Source organism: Drosophila gunungcola (genome assembly GCF_025200985.1).
Source record: "Drosophila gunungcola strain Sukarami chromosome 3L unlocalized genomic scaffold, Dgunungcola_SK_2 000009F, whole genome shotgun sequence".
Taxonomy (NCBI): domain Eukaryota; kingdom Metazoa; phylum Arthropoda; class Insecta; order Diptera; family Drosophilidae; genus Drosophila; species Drosophila gunungcola.
In genome coordinates this window covers 978,524-1,000,763 of record NW_026453181.1, presented here as the reverse complement: position 1 = coordinate 1,000,763, position 22,240 = coordinate 978,524, and the positions used below count along the sequence as shown (strand labels likewise).

Below are 22,240 nucleotides of genomic sequence, written 5' to 3'. Positions count from 1 at the left end.
TTAATTATTTTAAACGTGACGCATAGCGAGAGAGCTCGCGCTCTCCAGCTTTGAGTTTGATAAACAATTATGATGGCTCTCTAAATACGCCTTCTGTTTTTGTTTATTTGATTTTAAATGTATTTTTTTTTCGCTGTTGCTTTTTCGCTTTTGATCAAGTAAACTAAACGTGTGTGTGTGCCACAGTTGTTGGTTTTGCTTTTGTTTATGTGTCGGCATTTTCATTCATAGTCAGTCGGACAGTTTTAGATGATAAATCTTTTTATGCGAGGGGCAGCACGCGCTATTTTTTTTATGTACTCATCGCGGTTGTATCTGTAGCTGAAAATGTGTGCTCTGTGTGTTATGGCATTATCATTAGCTCTTGGGACTTTTCATTCTCTTCCTCAGGCAAGTTCATTAACTTTTAGATTGTGCGCGGGGGCAACAATTTGTCAAAAATTCTGTCTGACATGCGATTTTTTAATTATTATTTTATATACCCGTATTATGTGCACATAATTTCTGTCTATATTCTGTTACTTCTTTCTCGCAGTCTCCATCCAAGCTGACCCATATGCGTTCTGATCATTTCGTCTCCATTCTTCTCTATTTATGCTTGACATGCGAGCTTCCAAATAAAAGTTTGCCCAAGCAATTAAGAAGGCCCAGACAAAGTTGTGTCCGGTTTTAATTTTTGGAGTTGTCTTTGATTAGTTGCTGCTGCCCCACTTGACCAAATGATGGACACACTGACTGACTGGCTGACTGACTGACTGACTGACTTGCTACCTGCTGAGCTGGTTTACTTTAGCTTTTAACATCTGTGTGTTTAGGGGTTAGCAGTACCAGTTCCGTTTCGTAGCCCAAGTGACGTCACAATGATTAAACACCAGAAGAGTTTAGGCTATGTTGAGCACCTGTTTACGAGATAACAACGGATTATGCCATTTAAGTCATAATTCGCATACTGTTTATGCAAATAGTCGTGTGGAAAAAGCATATACACCCCGTTTCTGAATCCAAGTCAAGGGTACATTAAGTACCGGTTCAGTAAAGCAAGCGTAGAGACCAACCGGACTTATTTTATTCTCTATCTATCAGCTACCTTGTGTTAAAAATACAAAAGATTAAATCAGTCATTTTATTTGCATATCAAACTCGATTAAATTTGTAAGAAATACTGATGGGACTGTATGAAATTTAAGCAATCTTGTTCCCATAGTGCGCACTGTGTCTAGTGAGGAGTAATCTTCCGTTTCCTGGTCTAATCTAAACATTCCAAATGTGTTTTCCAACAGCTGGTTGCCAAAGTAACATAGCCGCAAGAGAAAAATCCAATAAATTCATATGTTAGCGGCCAAGATTGTTTGTCTTTCAGATACTTTACTTAGCTCATATAGTTTTCCGTCTTAAAATTATTTACTTTGCTTGAGTTGCTAGTAAATTGGAAGTTTGTGCCTGAGTAAATTCATATGCAAATGTTTCCGGTGGAGATTCTAATTTATTTACTTGAATGATTTAAAACTATTTTGTTTTCCACTTGCTTAGAACCGTATACTCATTACATATTCTTTTTCTTCTCGTTTCAGGTACGTGTCCATGCATTGAATTTTGCGCCAAACAATTTTGAAAGCATTTCCCATTTCGTGTACGATTTTTTCCCCGCCCATTAAATGTCTGGCTGTGAATAGATTTCTGGGAATGAACTTTTTCCAGTAGCAGATGTTTCAGTAATTACGGCATTCAGTCTAGTTGGCTAGCAAGCGATTTAGCCATCAACAAATTAGGATTAATCATTGAAACAGAAGTGAGAGATTAAGACGGAGAAAAAGGCATTTGGGTACTTTAATAAAGCAAATATCGGAAAGAATTAAGATACCTTTATTGTTGTAAATAACTAAGATCGTCAAGACTACTTTGTGCTTTCTTGTATATACCCGTTCATTGCTTGACTAGTCTTCTCGACTTTTATCTAAATCAATTACTTCTTTTGCGACCACAAATCTAGGGCATTAACTAGCAAAATCAATATTTGAACAATCGGGTTTTGGTTCCGAGGCAAACCCAAGAATAACTAACAATTTCCGCTCTAGAGAAAGGAAGTCGGTTATTTCCAATGCGGATTTCAGATCCCCTTTTTCAATCACATTTATTTGCGGTCGGTTCGGGAGCGGCATCTAAAAGCGGCGTATAAGCTTGATGGCTGACAAATACGTATTAGAGAAATGGTTGAAAAATCTTTTTATTTTGGCGAGGCAAAAACTAGTTATTTCTGCAACTCTTCTGCCTGTTTTTTTCGTGTTTTTAGAAAAGTTTTCCCCGCTCGGACAGCTGGTGGTTATCCAGTAGCAAAAACTCGTATAATGGCCAAGAGACGTTCGTCTCTTTGCGATGCCTGGGCCAGAGTCAGAGCCAGATTCAGAAAGTTTTCCATCATAATCTACTTAACTTTTGCTGCAATCAATTGCTGACTTTTGTAGCAGCGTTGTGCCGCTTCATTGCATTTTCCACAGCCTCTCCAGTGGTTCTCCTCCCGTATCTGTGCCCAGATTTCTTTGTGTAGATACAAAACGAACTGAGAGATACTTGCCTTTGCTTTTCGCATTCGTCGAGCGGGCCGTTAATAGAAAAGTTGTCAATGTTTTTTAGAGGGCAGAAGGGCCGAGTGTCAGCCCGCTCTTATCTTATCAGTGCAAAGCGGGGGAGGTAAAGTTGCAACATTCTGCTGCCTGTCGTTTGCATAGTCTGGGCTGAGGATGCATCTGCGTTTCGTCCGGCTTCAGATATAGATACAACAGCGGATACAACTGCATCAACAGCACCGGGTACGAGTTTCTGATATAAGTAAAAGCTATCTAAATACGAACACAAAGAGAGAGAGAGAGAGAGAGAGAGAGAGAAAGAGAGAGAGAGAGTACACAACAACACAAAAGCTCGCAATATACGTAGATACAGCCCACAGGCGGCACATGTATTCTGTAGATACAATATCTTAAAGATGCATTGAAGCGTAATTGTTGTTACCTATCCCAACAGTCGCTCTCTTTCTCTCTCTTTTTTGTACTCCCCTTGCGTGCAGGTCTTATTGAGCTTGTTAATATTATTGAACAAAAACAAGTAATGCTATTGGTTTCGTCCAGCACCGAAGGTTACAGAGTATATATCAAAGAAAGGGCAATGTTCTTTACAATTTTTTTTTAATGCAACAAAGGGCAATGCATGAGCATTATATTGAATGCTGATACACACGAGATTTCCTATTTTATTATAGAACATCTACAACATTTAAGAATATTTGCATTTTATTATTCTATCCCATCCTCTAAAAAAAAATCTTGTTCCTGAAGCTTTTGCAGTCGACCTCATTAAATGTTACTGGAATAGATACTTTTACCACTTTTTAAATTACAAAATAATCATTTAATTAAAGTAAATCGACGGCCAAGGAGAGAAACATCATACTTTGGGTAACTAACTAGGTCCGGGATAAAGGGTTACATATAATTCGAAATGATTTCCCATACAGACTTATCAAAATAATCAACTTCCTCTGTAGCGGTCTTTTCGACTGACCTGCTTAGTCACCTTGGAGCAAAATGCGAACTCTAAATTGCGCTGGGGATTCAGAGGCTTGAGTCGAGCCATGTTGAATCCTCAAGTCCCCTTAAGCCCTCTTCTTCCCATTGTATCTAAGTATCTCGTTTTTCAAAATTGACTTGGTACTATCAGACTCCATCTCCCTCTTGCATCGCTCTCTCTCTTTTCGATTTAGTTTGAATTTAAGGCTTTGTGCTGCGCTGACTTCTGGCTAATTGTTTGCTGCTGTTTTGTTATTGCGTTGGCAGTATCTATCTGAGCGAGTAAGTGGATGTATCTGTGAGTATCGAGTATCTATTTGCCATCGCTCTGTTGTCTCGTTTGCGCACATAATTGTAATTGATAGTTTGACTTTTACAAAGCGAGGTAGAGAGAGTCAGAGAGTCGGATGCACTGTGCGAGTGCAATGTGCATTACTTAAGGGCTTTGCTTACGGGCCCGCTCCTCTGTAGTTGCTTCTGTGACAGGGTAATCGGATAGCAACGAAAATAGTCCAGCCCAAAGACCTTCAGCTTGACTTGGGACGCAGTCGAATCGCTTGAACTGTGATATTTTCCGCATTAAACCTTTGCAAACCAGTTTTCCCACCACAATGGGAAACATTACTCATACGCCAAGTGGAACATTAGCACTTCTCTCGGGAGACTCTAGCTCAATTCTTCGCTAAATTATGTGCATTTCAAATGTGTGAGCAAGGAAAAAAGTTCATTCTCCTCTTCCTTATCCGTTTTGTTGTTATTCTATCGCAAACTCAATCAAATGTTTAAGTTCTCTTCTTATCCCGCTTGCTCACTGCACTGAAAACAACGTCTGTTTTTTTGGACTCATTTCGACATTACATTGAACTTATGTAAAAATTGAACATATATTTATTTTAAACTTAACAAAGAGATCACAAAATAATTTGTATTGTTTATTCAAGATAAATAATTTTTTTTAATGAAACTTTACTATCTTAAAGTATACAAGGGCAAGTAAATAAATTGAACTATATTATATTTCTGTCTTTTCACGCCTTCCAGATATATACATTTAGGTCAAAAAGTAGAATATTTTTTCCAGTGCATGTGCAGCAAAATCTTTTTTGTATGTGTGTGTTTCTCGTTCCGTTGCTTACTTTTGCTCTCTTCCTTTTCTTGCTTTTTCCTCGGTTGTTGGTTGCTTGTGTTTTTTTTTTGCGTATATCAAGCGTTCATTGCCCGCGATTTGCTGTGCCTGCTTTTTTCTTGCTTTTTTGTTGTTTGTATGCTTTTAGCTTTGCTGCATTTTGATTTTATTTCATTTTATTTTTAACGCACAGTTTGTTAATCTGCATTTTTTTGTCTCATTGTGGGGTTCTGTTGTTGTTTTAAATTCGCATTATTTTGCATTTTGTTACGATGAAGTCAGATAAAAAGTATAAGAGGGGGTGTTAAGTAGGTGTTGTGGGTTAGTAATTGATACTCCCAAGGTCAAAGAGTTGACCTTCTTTTCAATAACTCTTTTGTGATGGTTTAAATCGATACCGATACGTGATAACTGTAGATATTATTTTATGACAGAATAGTAAATTTATTTTTCGCATAGTGTTTGTTAGTGATGTAGTTGTTGTGGTAGTAGGTAATCTATCTTCATAGATTGCAGAAATTTCCGATTAAAAGTAATAGTTTCTGTTATCGTTTAATTATGACCGATTATAAAGTTTCATTTGAAAAATTACTTACAAAAAAAATGTGCGGCAAACGTCAGATGGCTCGAAAAAAGGATATAAATTTTCGTATCCTGTTTCTTGTTATAAATCGTAAAGTGCTCCAAGTAAAATTGGTTGGCTAGTGTATAGTACTAATCGCATCGATTTAGGAAACCTATTACTACACATTTATCGCAGTTGTATTCCACGCCACAACACTTTCCGATTGCTTATCAATTTATGGTTGTAGACGCCGTTGTTGTTGCTAATGGGCGGTCGGTTCTTTCAGTCATTTAACAGTCGGTGAAGTCTGTATGAATGTGCAATTTTATATTTATAGAGCTCCGCATGTAAGGACTTCATTTACTCGTGCTTTGTCTTGCTGCCGTATTAAATTTGCCGCTTTAATTTAACTTGAACGTAATCGAAAAACGGCTAGAGAGAGAGAAGAGAGGCAAGCGAAACAAGCTGTTTCGCATTTTATTTTAAATTCTATTTTTATTCACTAGCCCATGCGTTTTGCTTTCCTCGCTTTGCTTTGTTTTTGCTGCCTTTTTGCATTCTTACTTTGGCCTGCCAACTATTTTTGTTTACTATTTACTTTGTGTTGTTGTCGCTCACTGTCCCCGCCGGCATTTGCAGGGGTGGCGGAGCGGAGGGCTTAGTGCGTTGATTTCCCGACCTAGCCGGCGACAATATTTGTTGTGCACTCGACGCTAAATCCGCCAGGAGAGAAAGGAGTGCGGCGCGGGGAGGGGAGCACCAGGATCCACAAAAGCGGTCGGCAGGGGCCCGGGGAGCAGACAAAGGCCAATGGGAAGGCAGTCCGTCCGGCATTCCTAGCACTAGACTGAAGAAGCCTAGGCATTTTTGCGGTTACAGTGGGCCAGGCATCAGCTAAATATGAATTAAATAAATAAACACGTCGGTATACATACTTTACGTGCGAACGAATACTAAAAATTGGCATAATTTGTAAGTGTCATAAAAACCGAAGACTTAAGAAGACTTAATGAGCTTTAAGGGGTTACATGTGCTTCCTCGTACAAAAAAAGGCCTACTCTCAATAATATTGTTTCATATATAAAATAAATTATTTTTTTTTTTTTTTAAAGATTCATATTTAATAAATTATTTGTGAAATTAAAAAAAAACATTCTAATTTTGGCCGTCGTTTCCGGAAGTTCCTTCGGAATAAAGGTATCTCCTCGTTGACAGCAAAACTTTTAACAGGATGATCAAAAGTAAAAAATAAAAACTTCCTATCTTAGTTATTGCCATAAACTAAAAATTGGCCAAAAAAAAAGTAAACATTTTAATTTTGACGAAAATTTTTACAAAAAAAGCTGATTTGGTGAACATTTCTCAACCGATTTTAAAAACACAGTTTCAAGAAAAACGCGTTTTAAGTTTCAAGTGACAAAAAATGTTGGGAGCGAGCGCAAAATTTTTTTTTAGATGTATCTATATTCCAGTGATATAGAATTTATTAAGAAAATAAACCCATGTAACCCCTTAAGGTCTATAAAAGAAGCTTGTCTGTTAATAAAGAAGGTTTCATTCGTGTAAACGATATTGCAAGGTCATTTTCCTTTTTCTATTTTAAAAGCTTAGTATTCAAATTTTGTTATACTATTCATACTTATTTATTTAATCATGTTCTCCAGATTTTGAAATTACATTAGAATAACAATGCCAATTAACAATCTACTTTCTTTCCTAAGATTTATTTTTGACACAATTTTGTTGGAAGTCATAAATTAACTTCAATTGGGAATTACACCGCTATCCGCGTTTCGACCACAAAAGCTTCCCACACCTGATTGTTTATGGTTATTATGGCCTCCACTGTGCCAGCTCTGGGTCTCCCCTTTGTGCTCCCCTTCAGCGCTACGCCAGTGCCTGGCTGCCAAATGAGTTTTGTAGTTGCTGCCGCTGTTGGGTTGCATGCCACTCGCAACGGCGCAAAAGTTCCTAGACCACTCAGAAAAAAAAAAAAAAAAACAAAATTTATATGCGCCGTCGCGCATGCAGTCGCTGCCTCAGTCGACGTCGAATGTTGACACGTACAACGAAGTCGCGCCTTGTATGGCTTTCAATGGCAAGCAGATTATTAATATTGCAAATGTGTGCGGAGAGCAGAGTGGCGATAGCAGCAAGTAACTGCGACTGAGCATCCGAGCCTATAAATGTGCCTTGGCATTAGGACTATGGGTTTATCTGCCTTTAAGATGGCCTATCAGGGTGGATTAGGCAAGTATTTCACATTTACGTTTGGAAAACTCATACTAAACCGGTTATGAAGTGAACTACCTCGAAGTCGAGCCCCCTTTTTAGAGATTTGAATAAACCCGATTGCGAACAACAGTGCACTTTACGTTAAAGCTTCAAGTAAATAAATAAACTTTAATCAGTCTTGGACTAAAGGACTTTGATCGGTTTAATTTAATTCATACAATTTTTAATGTATAGTTTTGGATTTATCAGTAAGCGAAAACTAGCCCAGTTTAATATAATGAAAATGGTTGTAATGACTTATAAAGATATAGAAAATTTAAACTTATCAACCCACTAATTGTATTTTAACCCATGTGTGGTAACAAAAAAATATTTCTATTCAACTTATTTACTTGGATTGTTTGAAAGGGTAAACCACAAAGTGTAAACGTTATAAAAACCTTAAAATACTTTTTTTTTGGTTAATAATAATGAAATTTTTTCTGAGCTCAAACCATCAACAACATGTGTGAAAGAATATAAAGAAATCAGTTTTAAGATTTTCTTCGCAACCGAGATTGCAGATGATCCGTTGATTACTAGAAATAATTGCAAATCTTTCGGGGAGACTGCGCTCCATCTCTGTCTCGCTTCCTCCTATTCTCAGAGCCGTAGGGCAACGTCATTATCAATATCAAAACTTCATCATCGACTTGGCAGGGAACGCATATCGCACATTGCACATTGCTCGTGGGCAACGTCGACATGCGCCTCTTTTGTCTGTTGACTTCCACTGGGTGCATCTGTGTGCATATATATGTATATATGTACATATATCGGGCATGGGCATACTCCACTCGGGTACGATATGTACATATCGGTGTATATATTGCGACTGTCTGCTGCGCTACAGAGTTGTATAGCAATTGAATATTTGCAAGAGATTTCCGTTCATTAAACCCGACAGCCAGCAGCCGCAGAAGCGGCGTAGAAAGAGATGGGTATGCAGAGCGAGACAGAGAGGGGAGGACCTCCGTAGGCGGACTTTTGGGCCTCGAGGGGGATCCGCTTAAGGGGAGGAGGGTAGAGTCGGCAGCGGGCCCAGTACACGCTGCTGCTGAATTTAATTTTTTATTTCATCCTCCCTCGAAGCGAAGAAGTAGATAAGCGAGCGAGATAGAGCGAGTGCGAGTGCGAGAGAGACGGAGGCATGGAGCTTTGGCTATAATTAAATTCCTCTTTAAAGTTTCGCACGTCGATTTTGTATGCATCAAGTGTGGATCAGAGGCATGATGATGCTGAACTCGGAAAATTTATTTCCCAGAAGTCTATAAATTGACAATACTTTTGCAAACTGCCAATACGTAAGGAACAATTTTGTGCTGATCCACATACTTATGGGTTACGAAGCAAAACTACTTTAAAGTTCATTTCTTTAATTGACCCGACCTTTTTCGAGATTTGTCTGCAGCAAAGTACATTTAAGAGTTCGCCAGATAAGATTTCGCCCTCACTTATTTCCAGATAAAGTGGCCAAAAAGCTGTTAAAATTGATAAAAAGAGATAAGCCGCACCGCGACGGCCAACTTCAGCCCAGCGTTTCGAATGATGCAAACTACAACAGCAAATTTACCCCGAAGGATTGTTTTGCTTGCATATTGATTGAAAGTTCATTATATCGCCCTCGCCGAAATGTATCCACCCATCAAAGTTGCAGCCACCCAATGCTGCTTCAAAGTTTGACACAAGTTGGGAAGCAACCGCAACTTAAAGTTGGGCTCGAAGTTTCTGGGATTTCTGCGGAGAACTCTTGAGCTTTCTTGCCCGCCCTCCAGCTCTTTTAGCAGTTCCTAATTGCTGCACGTTGCATGTTCTCGGGTTCATCTGGGGCATGTAAGCTACTTCCACCAAACCAAACCCAGTCGAACTGAACCGAACCGAACGGAACCCATCATAATACCCTTGAAGGATTTTCTGTGGCCAAAAACCAAAGAGACTTGTACCGAGTTGGTGGGAATGAATGAATGACCGACTGATGTGTGCGGCGGCTACCAATCCGGATATCTTTGCTGTCTTGGCCAGGCAAAGATTGTGATTCAACTTGAACCAGGAAAACATGTTTGCAACTTGCAGCTCGGTGGCAATGAAAACTGTTGGAAAAGAAGGAGGAAAAGAAAAACCTGCAGGTTCCACAACTTTGGCTCCAGTTCGGATGGCGAAGAGACACGCCAAGTTTTTCCTGGCCAAACCTGCCTCCGTTCCTCGTTTGTTCGAAGAACATGTTTGGCCATTTTCTGCTGGCTGTATCCCCGTTTTCCGCACCCCCTGTTTCTATTATCCCATGCACTTTATGTGGCTTTGGCTTCTTTTCTTTCTCGTTGGTTTTGTCCGCTGCTGCATGCATTGATGCATTTTTCTTGCTAACAACAGCTAGTTGTGGCCAAGAGGAGGGCGGGGCCTTGCCTTTTTTCTATGCAGGTATGTTAGCCCGGTCTGGTCTGGTCTGGTTTGGTTTGCTTTCCTTCTCTCTCTCTTTTTTCGGGCTTGCTTTTCACGTTGTCGTTGCTTGTACTAAATATGCACTAAATGCTATTTATTTCTCATGTGTCTGTAAGTTTGCGAGTGCACTATAGTGCAAGTATGTGTTTGTGTGGCAGTGAAGCAGCATAAGTTTGTTGGATCTCATTCTAAACAAGAAAGGAAGCAAACTTCGGCAAGCCGAAGTTTATATACCCTTGCAGCTATTGCAAGAATTAAATATTTTTGAAAACATTAAAATTATGATTTACTTGCATATATGTCTAAAAACATTGAAGCAATGATGATTTGCAGCTCATTATTAGGTAGTTATTTTATATAATTTTATTATTTCTATTGGAGCTATATGATATAGTCGTCCTATTTTGATGAAATTTTAACCGTAATTCTATTTACTTTTATGATTGTTCCTATGGGAGCTATATGCTATAGTCGTCCGATTTTGATGAAATTTAAACCGTAATTCTGAAATATTCATCCATTACTATATCTCGAAGAACTAAAAAAAAAATTAAAAAACAGAAAAGCTATAATTTTTTTTATTTACTTTTATGATTGTTCCTATGGGAGCTATATGCTATAGTCGTCCGATTTTGATGAAATTTAAACCGTAATTCTGAAATATTTATCCATTACTATATCTCGAAGAACTAAAAAAAAAATTAAAAACAGAAAAGCTATAATTTTTTTCATTTATTTTTATGATTGTTCCTATGGGAGCTATATGCTATAGTCGTCCGATCCGGCTCGCTCCGACTTATATACTACCTGCAATAGAAAGACAACTTTTGGGAAAGTTTCATGCAGATAGCTTAAAAACTGAGAGACTAGTTTGCATATAAACGGACGGACAGACGGACAGACGGACGGACAGACGGACGGACAGACGGACGGACAGACGGACGGACAGACGGACGGACAGACGGACATGGCTAGATCGACTCTCCTAGTGATGCTGAAATTATAATACCCTCTGCAAGGGTATAAAAACGGATAAACGAACGAAAAATGCTCTCGAGTGCTCCCGAAAATTTAAACCAGACAAAAAAAAGCGTAAGCCTTAAAATGGCTTGGAATTTGGTCAGCTAATGCTCTATCTTTCCAATTATTAGGTAGAGAAGAAAATATCAAACAAATTAATAAAGTGTTTTGGAATTTGGGATTTGAATATGTATGCGCCATTACTCTGTTATAGAAAACCGAGAATACTTAGGGGTTATTCTTTAGCCATGCATAATATGACTAAACCGTTTTTATTTTAAACTCACTGTTTGGGGGACAATAAAGTGCAATAGTTTGTACGAAGATATTCTACGTTCAAGTTAATACTGTAAGATTAATATTAAACATGAAGTACTTAAACGGATTAGTAAAAGAAGAAGCCTTATTTCATAGGGTAGTCGCTAACGAAAATTGTTCTCCTGTTGGCTTTAAACCTGCGCACATAAACATATCTCCCTTTCTAGAGCTCTTCGTTTCCGACCGTTTGGCATATTTTCAGCAGCTTCCAGCTATACCCACACATTACCCCAGCGCTATGGCTCTGGCAATTATTTCAAAAAGTGATTTTCGTTATACAAAAATATTGCATAACTGCGAGTGTGGGTTGGGCTTTGGCTTTGGTTCGGTGTCGGTTGGTTTTTCGTTGTTCGTTTTTCGGGTATCTCCCTGCTGGTTGTCCTAAAAGCAAACTTTGTGCGGTAGTTGTTTTGATTTGTATTCTCTTTTTTGCCTCGGAAAAATGTATGAATTAAAAAAAAAAGAATTTACAAAAGAGTTGTTTTTGAGTAAATTTTAAATTCAGCTTGAGTCAATCTTTTAGAAGTGGCATTGCTGACATTCTGTGGCCTCAAATTGAATTTGCGTTTGTGGATCATCTTTGAAAGAGGCCGCCGAACGGCACTTGAAATGAATGCTTTCTCGTCCGCCAACTTCATCAGCGACTTGTCAAATTTTGTTTGTTTACCAATTTGCAACGAAACCGAACCAAACTGAACCCAATGGAGCTTGAGTCCCAACCATCAATCACAGTAGTATCATTTGGCTTGCCCATAACCAGAACGTATCTTTTAGTTCGCCTTTGGCGCTTTTTGGAGGTCTTAGAACGGGGAGAAAATAGAAAATAAAAGTAAACTTTGAACAAAAGCATTTTTCAAGCATTTCCTTAAGCGTTTCGCTCAAGTTTCATTAGGCAAAGCTAACTTTTAGCACAGAATAATGCTATATAGAGTGGGAAGAGAAAAAAGGGGCAGGAGCAACAAAAGGTTCCCGAAGGGCTGTGGGCAGCCTTTCCATTATGCGATGAGCTCGGGACGAGCGTCGAAAAGAGGTCTTTATTAAAACCCAATTTGTTATTTATGCTCTGCGTTTTAATTAAATTTTTAAACATTTATTTGCCGCAGCACAAATCACAATTTCTGCACCGCCTCGCTAGCTCTGGTTCTTTTTTCCTGATATACGTTTACTCGTATATTTTGTTGCTACTTTAATTGAAATTCCTCTTTCCATTGCGTTATTTTCCCCACAGATTTTTTATTTCGCTAAGCCATAATTATATTTCTGGCCAGCTCAAATCCAATAAGCATTATGACTTGCCGCTTTCCCCGTGCCCTTAAGACATCGTTTGTCCTGGCCTCCGCCCGAATTCAGCCCTCACATACTCCGCCCCGGCACTCAGGCCCGGAAAAATTTAATGTACTGCCCATATTTTGTATCTAAAAATAACTGGGAGGGAAAACTTTTTGGGCTGCCTTAAATTTTATGGCCTCAACGACTGTCGCGCTAAATATCCTTGCTCTTGGCGCAACTCTCTTGCCCTCCTGCCCATTTGGGAGGTCCTTCTGCAATGGGACACATTTTTGCCGCTTTATTGAATTAAAAATTCAAAATTTGCTTTGGCAGGGCAATTTCTTTCTCACTCGGCATCATCGACAGCCACCTCTCGTGCCCCGAGCCCATCATTAAATTAATAAATTAAAATGAAAAGCACTTTGTTTCAGACTCCATCTTAGAGCTTCGCAGAAAGACGCTCTAGTTCTCTCTCTGGGCACAAAAGCGATGAAATTATAAATTTATGTCATTTACTTACTTAGAGCTGCAACAATTTTAAATTAGCACTGACGTTCGATCAAAATGAGCGGAAGAGATTTTGAACGCCTTATAATTGGAACTGAGTGTCCCTCTGCGAAGCTCATTAAGGCTGAAAGTTAGTTGGAGTCGATTATTACCATGCACTAAACCCAGGGAGCTAGTAATCGGCATTTATTTTTGATTGTGAATAAATAATTTGAAATTAACATGAAAATTATTTTCTTTTAAGTATATTTAATAATAAAATGTTCACTAATAGCTTGGGTTTGTTTTCAATAAACAGAATAGAGACCTTGCCTATAATGAATATATTTAAATTTATTTTTTTTAAGGTGGTTTAATGGTTTATTTTTAAGGAGATAATTTCGTTGGCTTGTTATTTTTAGATTTTGTCATATTTCAGGTTTCGAATGTAGCCCACTGTTTCTGACATCGGAAAACTTCCTTTGGGGCGAATGTCTGCGTCTTCCTGCTCCTTAATAGATTTTGTATTTTGATTGATTGCCTCGCTTATTCAATTGTGTTTGTTGTACCCCACCTCTGCGCCCCAGCCCCCATTAAACCAGTCAGCCTGGCTAAACCACCACCCACCTCCTCCGGGGCACAAAGTCGCGTCTGCCTTGGCTTATGAAGCGTGTGATTGCTTTACTCACAGCTCCGCTTCTAAGTTGGTCTGGTCTGACAGGATTTAACTGCATTATTAGTTAAATCTGTAGCATAAATTTCAATATCGATGCGGCAACCTCATCCTTTTTGCTTCTTCACCCGTTTCCCGGGGCTTTTTGTGTGGGCGGTGGGTCGAGGGCAACCTAAATGAATTTTAATGCCTTTTAATGCGACTTTCATATGCTGACTGGGTTCATGTTCCAGTTGTTTTTGTGGTTCTTGTTGCTGTGAAACCATACTAGGGACCCAGTGTGTGTGGCTTAGACTTGCACTGTCAGATACTTTTCTAAGTGCACTGTTGCATAAAAGCCGAGAACGAAAAGCTCTCGTTCTCTCTATACCCTTAAATCCTCAACCCACGGGCCAACTTTTACGTCAGTTAGCATGTAAGCTAATACCAGTCGAAAAAGTTGATATCAGCCACGCCTCTCAGAGTGCTCACCGATGACATTTGACCGACAAAATGTTTGAAACCAAAGGTGTACAATGGGTCAGAGCGAAAGGATTAAGATGCCATGGGTTGTGCTTTTCAAATTCCCGATATATTTCCCAATTTCCCGACGATGTTGCAGCAACATAGCTGCAGGCTGAACACAGAGATTTCAGCTGCAACATCCTGTGCCAAAGTTGTGCTTCTAATTATCGGCAGGATAACGAGACCGGTCGGTTATATTCAATTAGCTAATTAATGACCAGGGCCTGAAGGGGTTGCCTCTTAACTTAAATTGGCTGTGGCTTTGTAATATAAGACAAGAGATTAATGGAGAGTTACTTGCGGTGGTGTTGAACATTGCGGCTGAACATGGTTACATTTAGATTGGGATCGATGAATAAGAAGAATAAAGATGAATGAAGAAACTTTATAACTATTTACAGAAATAATTTGAAGTGCTTCTTATCTTCACTTCTTTATAAATTCCTTTATATTGTCCGCTATCAACAATTTAAATGTAGTTATCCTCATCAATGGGATTTTAATTTGTTTCTTTTTTTTGTGCCAACTTCAATTCTATTTCCATTATACTTCACCTATATACGAATATATCAAAAACTCTGTTGGATTCAATGGGAAACAAATCTTGTTTAAGATATTACCGCCGCCTTTGATGGCTTATGTCTGGCGATGATGATGAAGAAGATGAAAGATAATGATGATGATGGCACGCCAAATCGCATTTCATGCTTCGGCATAATCATCTTTGGGTGCTAAAAAGGCGAATGCCCCCTGAAGAGAGGTGCAAACGGGGGGTAGGCGGCGAGGGGGTGCATGTAATTTATGCGACTTGCAACGGTGCCTTCCGCTACTGCAACAACAAACCAAACAAAGATAGAAACAAACATGGCCTGGGCCATATTTTCAGTCGGTTTTTTTTTCTCCCTATTTTTCTAGCTTTTCTCCTCTTGTTTTTAATAAGATTTCTTTTAGCAGACGATGACGATGTCTCAAGACAGGTGTACATGCCACACAGGTGCAGGTCCATATGTTTCTGTGTGCGCGTGTGTTTTTTGCTTGGCAACATTTGTAATGTTTCGCCCCGTTGACGTCGTCGGCGTTAATAAAGATGCGCCTCCATCTTGGACCTAAGCCCGCTGAGCTGCAGCCGAAGCTAGGTGGCGTCTGTACTCACTTGTCTATGGGTGGCCTACTTAATTTATGAGACGCGAGAATTCGTTGCACTGTGCAAAAGAGGGAGCGGAAGCTACACGCTGCAATTTGTAATTAGTGCAGGGTGCAGAGCGTAAATCTGCAGCCAAAGAAAATGTATCTGGCAGATACTTAGTGCCTCGCAGGCGACAACCGACGACAACGGAACGGAGCGGAACAGAGCAGATAATTTGCAGGAAGCCATGGCAAACATCGTGTGATTGACCGCGTTAGGGCAAATAGTTGAGGATGAGTAAATGTGTGCGGAAATTGGGTGATTTTCCACGGGGTGTAAGGTGAAGAAATGCAGGAGGTAAATGACAAACGCTATGCAGATCTAATGAAAAATTTAATGCGATACAGGGTGGAAAGCTAATGTCATTTATTGCTTACTCCTTACGTAAAAAAAATGCCCGAACCTTAGCTTTTTATGTTATTATTTGGTAAAATAATGTAATACATTTTTCTATTTATTCTGTATTTTAGGTCAGCGTAAGGAAAAGGGTCTCAGGTGATACTTAGTTTTGTATAATTGTATTTAAGTTTAAGTATTTTCGATAGAAGAATTGTTATTAAAGTTAATACCAATCAATCCGTTCTAAAATTGTCTTTAATTTTTTTTTTATTTAAGCTTTAAACCCAATCAGTTGCCAAATAGTTTAATTTGCAGTATTTAATTCTATGCAAAGAATGTAATTATAAAATATTTGTGCCAACGAGCAACTCATCACATTTGGTAAATAGTTACCGCATTTGAAATAACTCCCTTAGTCAGCATTCCTTCATGTATGCACACAAGCTTTTTAATCGCAAATAGTTGTCAGTTACTACCCCTAAAACGTTGAACCGCAAATTCGTCCGAGAAGTCAAATTATAAACATGAATTGTGGAAGATTTGGCTGCAGTGAGTGGCCTCGTTAAAGTTATTATCAGGCTGGCGAGCAGACTGTTGGCGAACTTTTCGCTGACACTGTGCGTATGGCCGGGGCAGCCACAACAAAGAGCAGCTGGGGGGATTTTTAATGTCGAAAGGAGGGGATAGAGCTCGAAACGAATTGGACCGACTGGCGGAATGAAAATGTAAATGCACAATAAAGTAGAAGGATTAAGGATTATGTAACAACCACACACATGAATGGAGAAAAGGAAAGGACAATGCAACAAACAATGACAGGAGTGACAAAAATGTTGGCACAGGTTTTGCCTTCAACATAACATGCTTTACTTTTTCATTTTGGCCAGCATTCTTTATCATCCATCCTCGTGTGGATGATGATGACGGCGATGTGGACATGTGCTTTGTCAAAAGAGAAAGACAAAACGATGATATATATGACACAGCCAGAAGCAAATCCACTCGCATATGTAGAATATTTTGATACCTAAATGTCAGGCGGGCAAAGTGAAGTGACATTTAATTAGACTGTCCCAAAATGATGACCGGGTCAAAAAACGTTATCAAAAAGAGCAGCCTCTGCAAAGCAGTCACAAATGTTTTAAGTACACACAAATACTGGAATAGTTGGGCAAAGATTAAACCCCCAGATTCTCATGTTGATCTTAAGCTAATCAATTCAAAATTTAGGCGCCCTGTAACAACCTTTTTGAGATGCTTCCTACTTGAAATGCATTTTAGGCATTCTAAATATAAATGTATAATTTACTCGCACAGCTTTGTTTATTAATCCAGCGTTTAGTTGTAGTCATTAAAGGGAATGACGTGTCCCTCCCAAATATGCAAATCCTTTGCCCGACGTGAAGGGAAAAGCTTAGGCAACTGATTGCCAAAGGGTCGGTCATAAGCCAAAGTAATTGGAAATTAAATTGGGGGATTTCCGTGAGTGGAAGTGATAGTCACGTGACAATCAAAGCCAAAATATACTCACGACTCACGTACTCGTTGCTAGCTTTGGATCCAATATGTGCTCCCCGTTGATGGCCAATAATTGCTTTATCATAGCGGACTGACTAGCAGAGAATATCATTTTACCATTAATAGAGCGACGTAGGAGAATCCTGCTCATGCTGAAATAGAAATAGAAAACTACACAATACATATAGAAATGCGGTAATACATAGGCACGGAAAAAGATTGCTTTCCTTTGAGTGTGGGGAAGTCTGTGGTTATGGCATAGAGTAATTTTAATAGGTCATCATATTAAGGGATTCCCGACAATTCGTTTGCTTTCTGGTTATGGTTATTGTTGTTATTGCAGAGCGGGGGCGCTTTGTTTGTGTATCGATTGTGTGGCAACGGATGCTGTATACTGCCGCCCACTTTCCTAACCGTGCCCTGCCCATTTCTCTGCCCGGTTATTGGCCATTTGCCCACGCTATGACATGTGCGTTTAATTGCGTTTTACTTATTTGACACAAATTAATATGGCAGTCGCCGTTTGCTCCACCCTTTCCGAATGCCCGTGCCGAATCCACATAAGTATGCTATAATTCTCCCCTAAACTCTGTTCTCGGGTAATTAAATATTTCTGCAACACTTGCGGCAGCTCGGCAAAGGTATGTAGAGAAAAATACCCTTTTAGACGGGGCAAGAAAAGGCAACGAAGTTTCCCATCAAGTGGGAAATCTTTTAAAGTTCACTTGGGACTCGGTGTTTGTGAGTGGCATTCACCGCATCATAAATCAAATTATGACGACCTGACGAGCAGCAGGAGTCATGACCGAAATGTTATTAAGTGCAGCCAAGGGACCAAAACGAGAGCCCAAGAAGGTCGAGCGATCCGAGAACCCTTGTCCACTTTCAACTCGGAAGTTCGTTCGAGTATTTTACGTTATTAATATTAATATTATTACAAGAGACGACACAAGTTTTCGTATGTGATCCAGGCCGTGAGTGTACACATAATTATGCAATTTAATGAGTTTTCACTTTGCTGTCGCAGCCCCCGGGCTACTCCACCTTCAGGAAGATACACACAAACCGCCCACAACTCCAGCCCCTTTGCTAGGACAGCTGCACATGTGCATAATTAATTTAAAAAATTAATTTCCATTAAAGGTTTTGTCGAATGTACGGGCCTTTTAAAGGCTTTGAACCTTTCGTTTGTTTTTAATATTGTCCACTTACACATATTACACTTCCAAATGTCTAGAATGTACAGCCTTACACTAACACCGAGATAGGAAAAATAGGACCAGCAGCCAAGGTGCGCAGTGTAACGAAAATGTTGTTAAAGGCATGTGACGGCGGTGATGATGACGATGATGCGGTTGACTTTGCCACAACAACGGCGACGTCGGCAACGACAACTTGACAAGGGAGCCGAGACTGGTGGCTAGAAAGGCCAGGCGGGGTGAAAGCCTCCGTTCCAGCCTCCTTTGCCTGCTGGTGATGTTTGCCCAGAGCCCCTGCCACAGTATCTTCTACCATTTTCCCTGTGCTGCCATAAACGAAACGAAAACTCCTCACGACGGCGATGAAATTGACGTATAAAGTCAACGTCGTCAACAAAGTCGCTCGCCACTCTCGGCTCCCTTTCTCCAGATCTCCAGGTTTCCAACTCATCGCTGAACACATGACAGCACTTTTGAGGCATGTGTGTGTCACGTTCAGCATTTAGCGTTTATTGTGTCGGTGTATTTGTTTTCTTTTTTCTGATATGGCCCAAAATTGAATTGAAAAAGTTGCGGAAAGGTGCCTAGGAGAGGTCTTCCAGTTATGGGAGCCCCGAAGTAGACTACTGTTATTGTTCTGACTTTTTATTAAACCCGCTCTGCCAGAATTTTCAAACGAGATGGATGAGAATGTAAATGAGTTTGAAAACGTAGTTTGTGTCTGGGTTACTTCTATTTACTAACTTTTATGAAGCTGGCAAAGGAGAATAGCAAAGGATGGATGAGCACATTCTTTTGTGATTTGTGCCTTTGTTTTTGCCTTGCAGGAAATTAGAAATCTTCTCACACAGCCACATTTCCCATCGCCGCCGTCCTCGTCGTGTGCGTGTGGAAAGCCAAAGAAAATTAGAAAGCAAACTGGTTTGGCTGCCATTACAGACATTGGCATTTATATGTCGAGTTAATTAAAAGAAAACTAGTTATGCTAGTACTGCTCCTGCGCTCCACCAACAAAAAGTCATTAAAAAGTGGAAAAGAAGTCGGAGTCGAAGCCAAAGTTGTCTGTCAGACAGTGCGTATGATTGAGAATGAGTTGGGAGTCAAGTTAAGAAGAGGGAGTAGCTCGGTTCAGACATCTTCATTTTCCTCAGCTCATCCTGTCTGCGCAATGCAAAGAATGCACATTTCTTGCAACGGAACTTATTTTTTTTATTGCACTTGGCTCGGACACTTTTGCAGCCCATCCCTCGAAGTCTCCCATTGTGTGCACCCAGAACTGTCATTGTTGTCCTGCCATCTCCTGCTGGGTAGCCCCTCCTCCGCCACCGACCTTCAACTGCGGTGCTCCCTGGTGGGCAACCTTAAGACTTCGCTGCGGGCGTTCACCAGTGCCGAGCAATAGATATTAACATGGGTTTGTTTGGTGGTTGGAATGGAAGGGGAAACGATACCGGCAGTGACGAGCTTCTAATGGTGGCTCCATTGTCATACCTGTAGGTCCAATTTACGTATTGCCAGGCCAGTTGAAGTCGGAATTGTAAATTCCGATTTACTTTCATCTTTGATGCGGGCTGATGGCTGTTAAAGGGGTTCTATAACTTTAAGTCCTGTAATTATAAGTTCAAGTTTTGATTTAAACATGCTTTCTGATGAAAGCTCTAGGCGATTTTTCCTAGAACATGTTAAATTGATGTCATAACGAATAGGGAAAAAGTTATGTACAACACCGAAGTTAACTTACTAGTTTTAATATGCTAGAAATTATTTAATGTTTGGTCTCTTCTGTAAAAAAAAAAATCAGTTTGCCAGATCTTTATTTACAGCATCGTAGTTGACCTGACATTAATCACCACTTGCACTGGTTATTCTCCTAACTTCATGAACATGAGGAAAATTACTAACTAGAACATTCAAATTAGGCGTGGCCGTGGCCCAGCTCGCTATCCTGTCAAATGTTAAGTGCAGCAGACTCACACAAATTATGCGCATGTTTGGTGGACAGTGTAAGCTTCAGAATTGTATTTCTCTCAGTTTCTGGCTTTTTCTGTCTAGGTGAGCTGGGCCACCGTTACATGGGGAATTAGTCCGCATAATTTCATAAACAACTCTGCCGTGAAGGGGGTGTGTTGGAGCCGAGGGAAATGACAGGAAGATTTTGGTAGTCATCGCGTTGGTCGCTGCGCAAATATTTCTTGTGCCCCCCGGGAATGATTTCTGCCTGATGCTGATGCTGCCGCCAGCATTAGTACATATCCGAACATATGCATACGAACGAACACGTTGTACAGTGAGTTATGCTGGGAATTTTGTGTAAAGAAGCCGGGGACGGAGCCAGCGAAAAATGTGTACGAGTATCTGTACTAAATTGCATATGAAGTGATTTCAAGCGTAAGAAACGCCCCAACAACAACAACAGTAGAAGTACATCAATATTGTATATACAGATATACATATGTACGAGTACATGTATGTACATATGAGTCGCAACGTTTGGAATATGCGGAAAACTTGGCGCAGGTTCAAAAAAAAAGTCACAAAAAATAAGAGAAAGAAGAATTTCATATCAAAATTACAAACAGGCCCAGGACAGGGGCCAACTCTCTGCCAGCAAATGTGGATGATGAACGAGTCCGGTTGGGGACCCTCTCGTCCTCATTGTTGTTGCTCAGCCAAAAGTGCCGGAAGTCGTGAACTCTGCATGAGAATGTGATTAAATGCACTGCTGGCACTTTGTGCACAAAACTAATTTGGCTAATTTTATGATTTATTGGTCCGAGTGGAATACTGAAAATTTTATAATGGCAAATTAAATTTTATAAATGAATTTTAAAATGATTTATGCGTTACAAACTAACTAAATTTGATTTCATCTCTCTCTTTTCAGCTTAGGCACCCAATAAATATACGTCTCTTAATGCATCAGCTAAGCAACAGTATTTTTGCTCAACATTAAATGTACGAAAACTCCCAAGGCAGAAGAATACTAGACATATTTTCATAGCCGTGATTATTTGTTGCATTTGGATAGAAACACTGAAGATACGAGCAGCAAAGAGAACGCAGCGAGCTTAAGCCAACAACGTAGTACGACTAGCAAAAGACACCACCAATTTAATTTTTATCTAGAAAACCATACAATACCGCAAGCAAAGTAGCCAAAATCTCTTATGTATAGTATATGTATCGATCATTTATGATTGACGTATAGCAAAGTTATATTTACAAAACCCATAACTTAGTCGGAAAGTGTGCCCATAAAAAGACAAAATCCACTGCTGCGATACAGACCGCTGATTACGGTCAGATCCAGATACATTTTCATCTAAACCGAGTTAAGAAAAAGGCAGCAAAATAGATACCATGGAAGACAATAACACGAGCAGCAGTGCGGGCGGTGCGTCCATCAAACACGAGGATCCATCGGTGACACTCACAATAAGGCTGATTATGCAAGGAAAGGTAAGTTGGAAAAAATTTCAAATTCGATTAAAATGGATAAAGCCACCGGCTTATGGTTTATCAAAGTATATTAAATCGTGCTGTTGGAAAACAATATTTTTAAAACGCCAGCAAATGGTAGTGGTGTCGAAACAAAGAATTAAAAAGTGAATACATGATAAGAATTAGTTGAAATAATTGTAGATTATTCGATAGTCATTCAGGGTGTATCCGTTTTAACAAAGTTTGAGAAGTTTCAGAGACCTTCCTTTAAAATATTATACAGAAAACAATCCCTTAGGAGCCATGTATGCAGAGGCATCCAA

At 39.7% G+C, this 22,240-nt stretch overlaps 1 protein-coding gene across 22 annotated transcripts in view; it reads left to right on the top strand.

Annotated features, from left to right (window-relative positions):
- The window catches only part of LOC128259785 (poly(rC)-binding protein 3), a 99,775-nt gene that overhangs the window by 55,615 nt on the left and 21,920 nt on the right, over positions 1–22,240 (top strand). For 21 of the 22 annotated variants that reach the window (XM_052992371.1, XM_052992370.1, XM_052992369.1 and 18 more), the window contains one exon: positions 21,361–21,935. In XM_052992371.1, the coding sequence (XP_052848331.1) occupies positions 21,837–21,935 (99 nt within the window). In that variant the 5' untranslated portion in view covers positions 21,361–21,836. The remainder of the gene's footprint in view (positions 1–21,360; positions 21,936–22,240) is intronic. The other variant, XM_052992351.1, reaches the window with a different exon arrangement.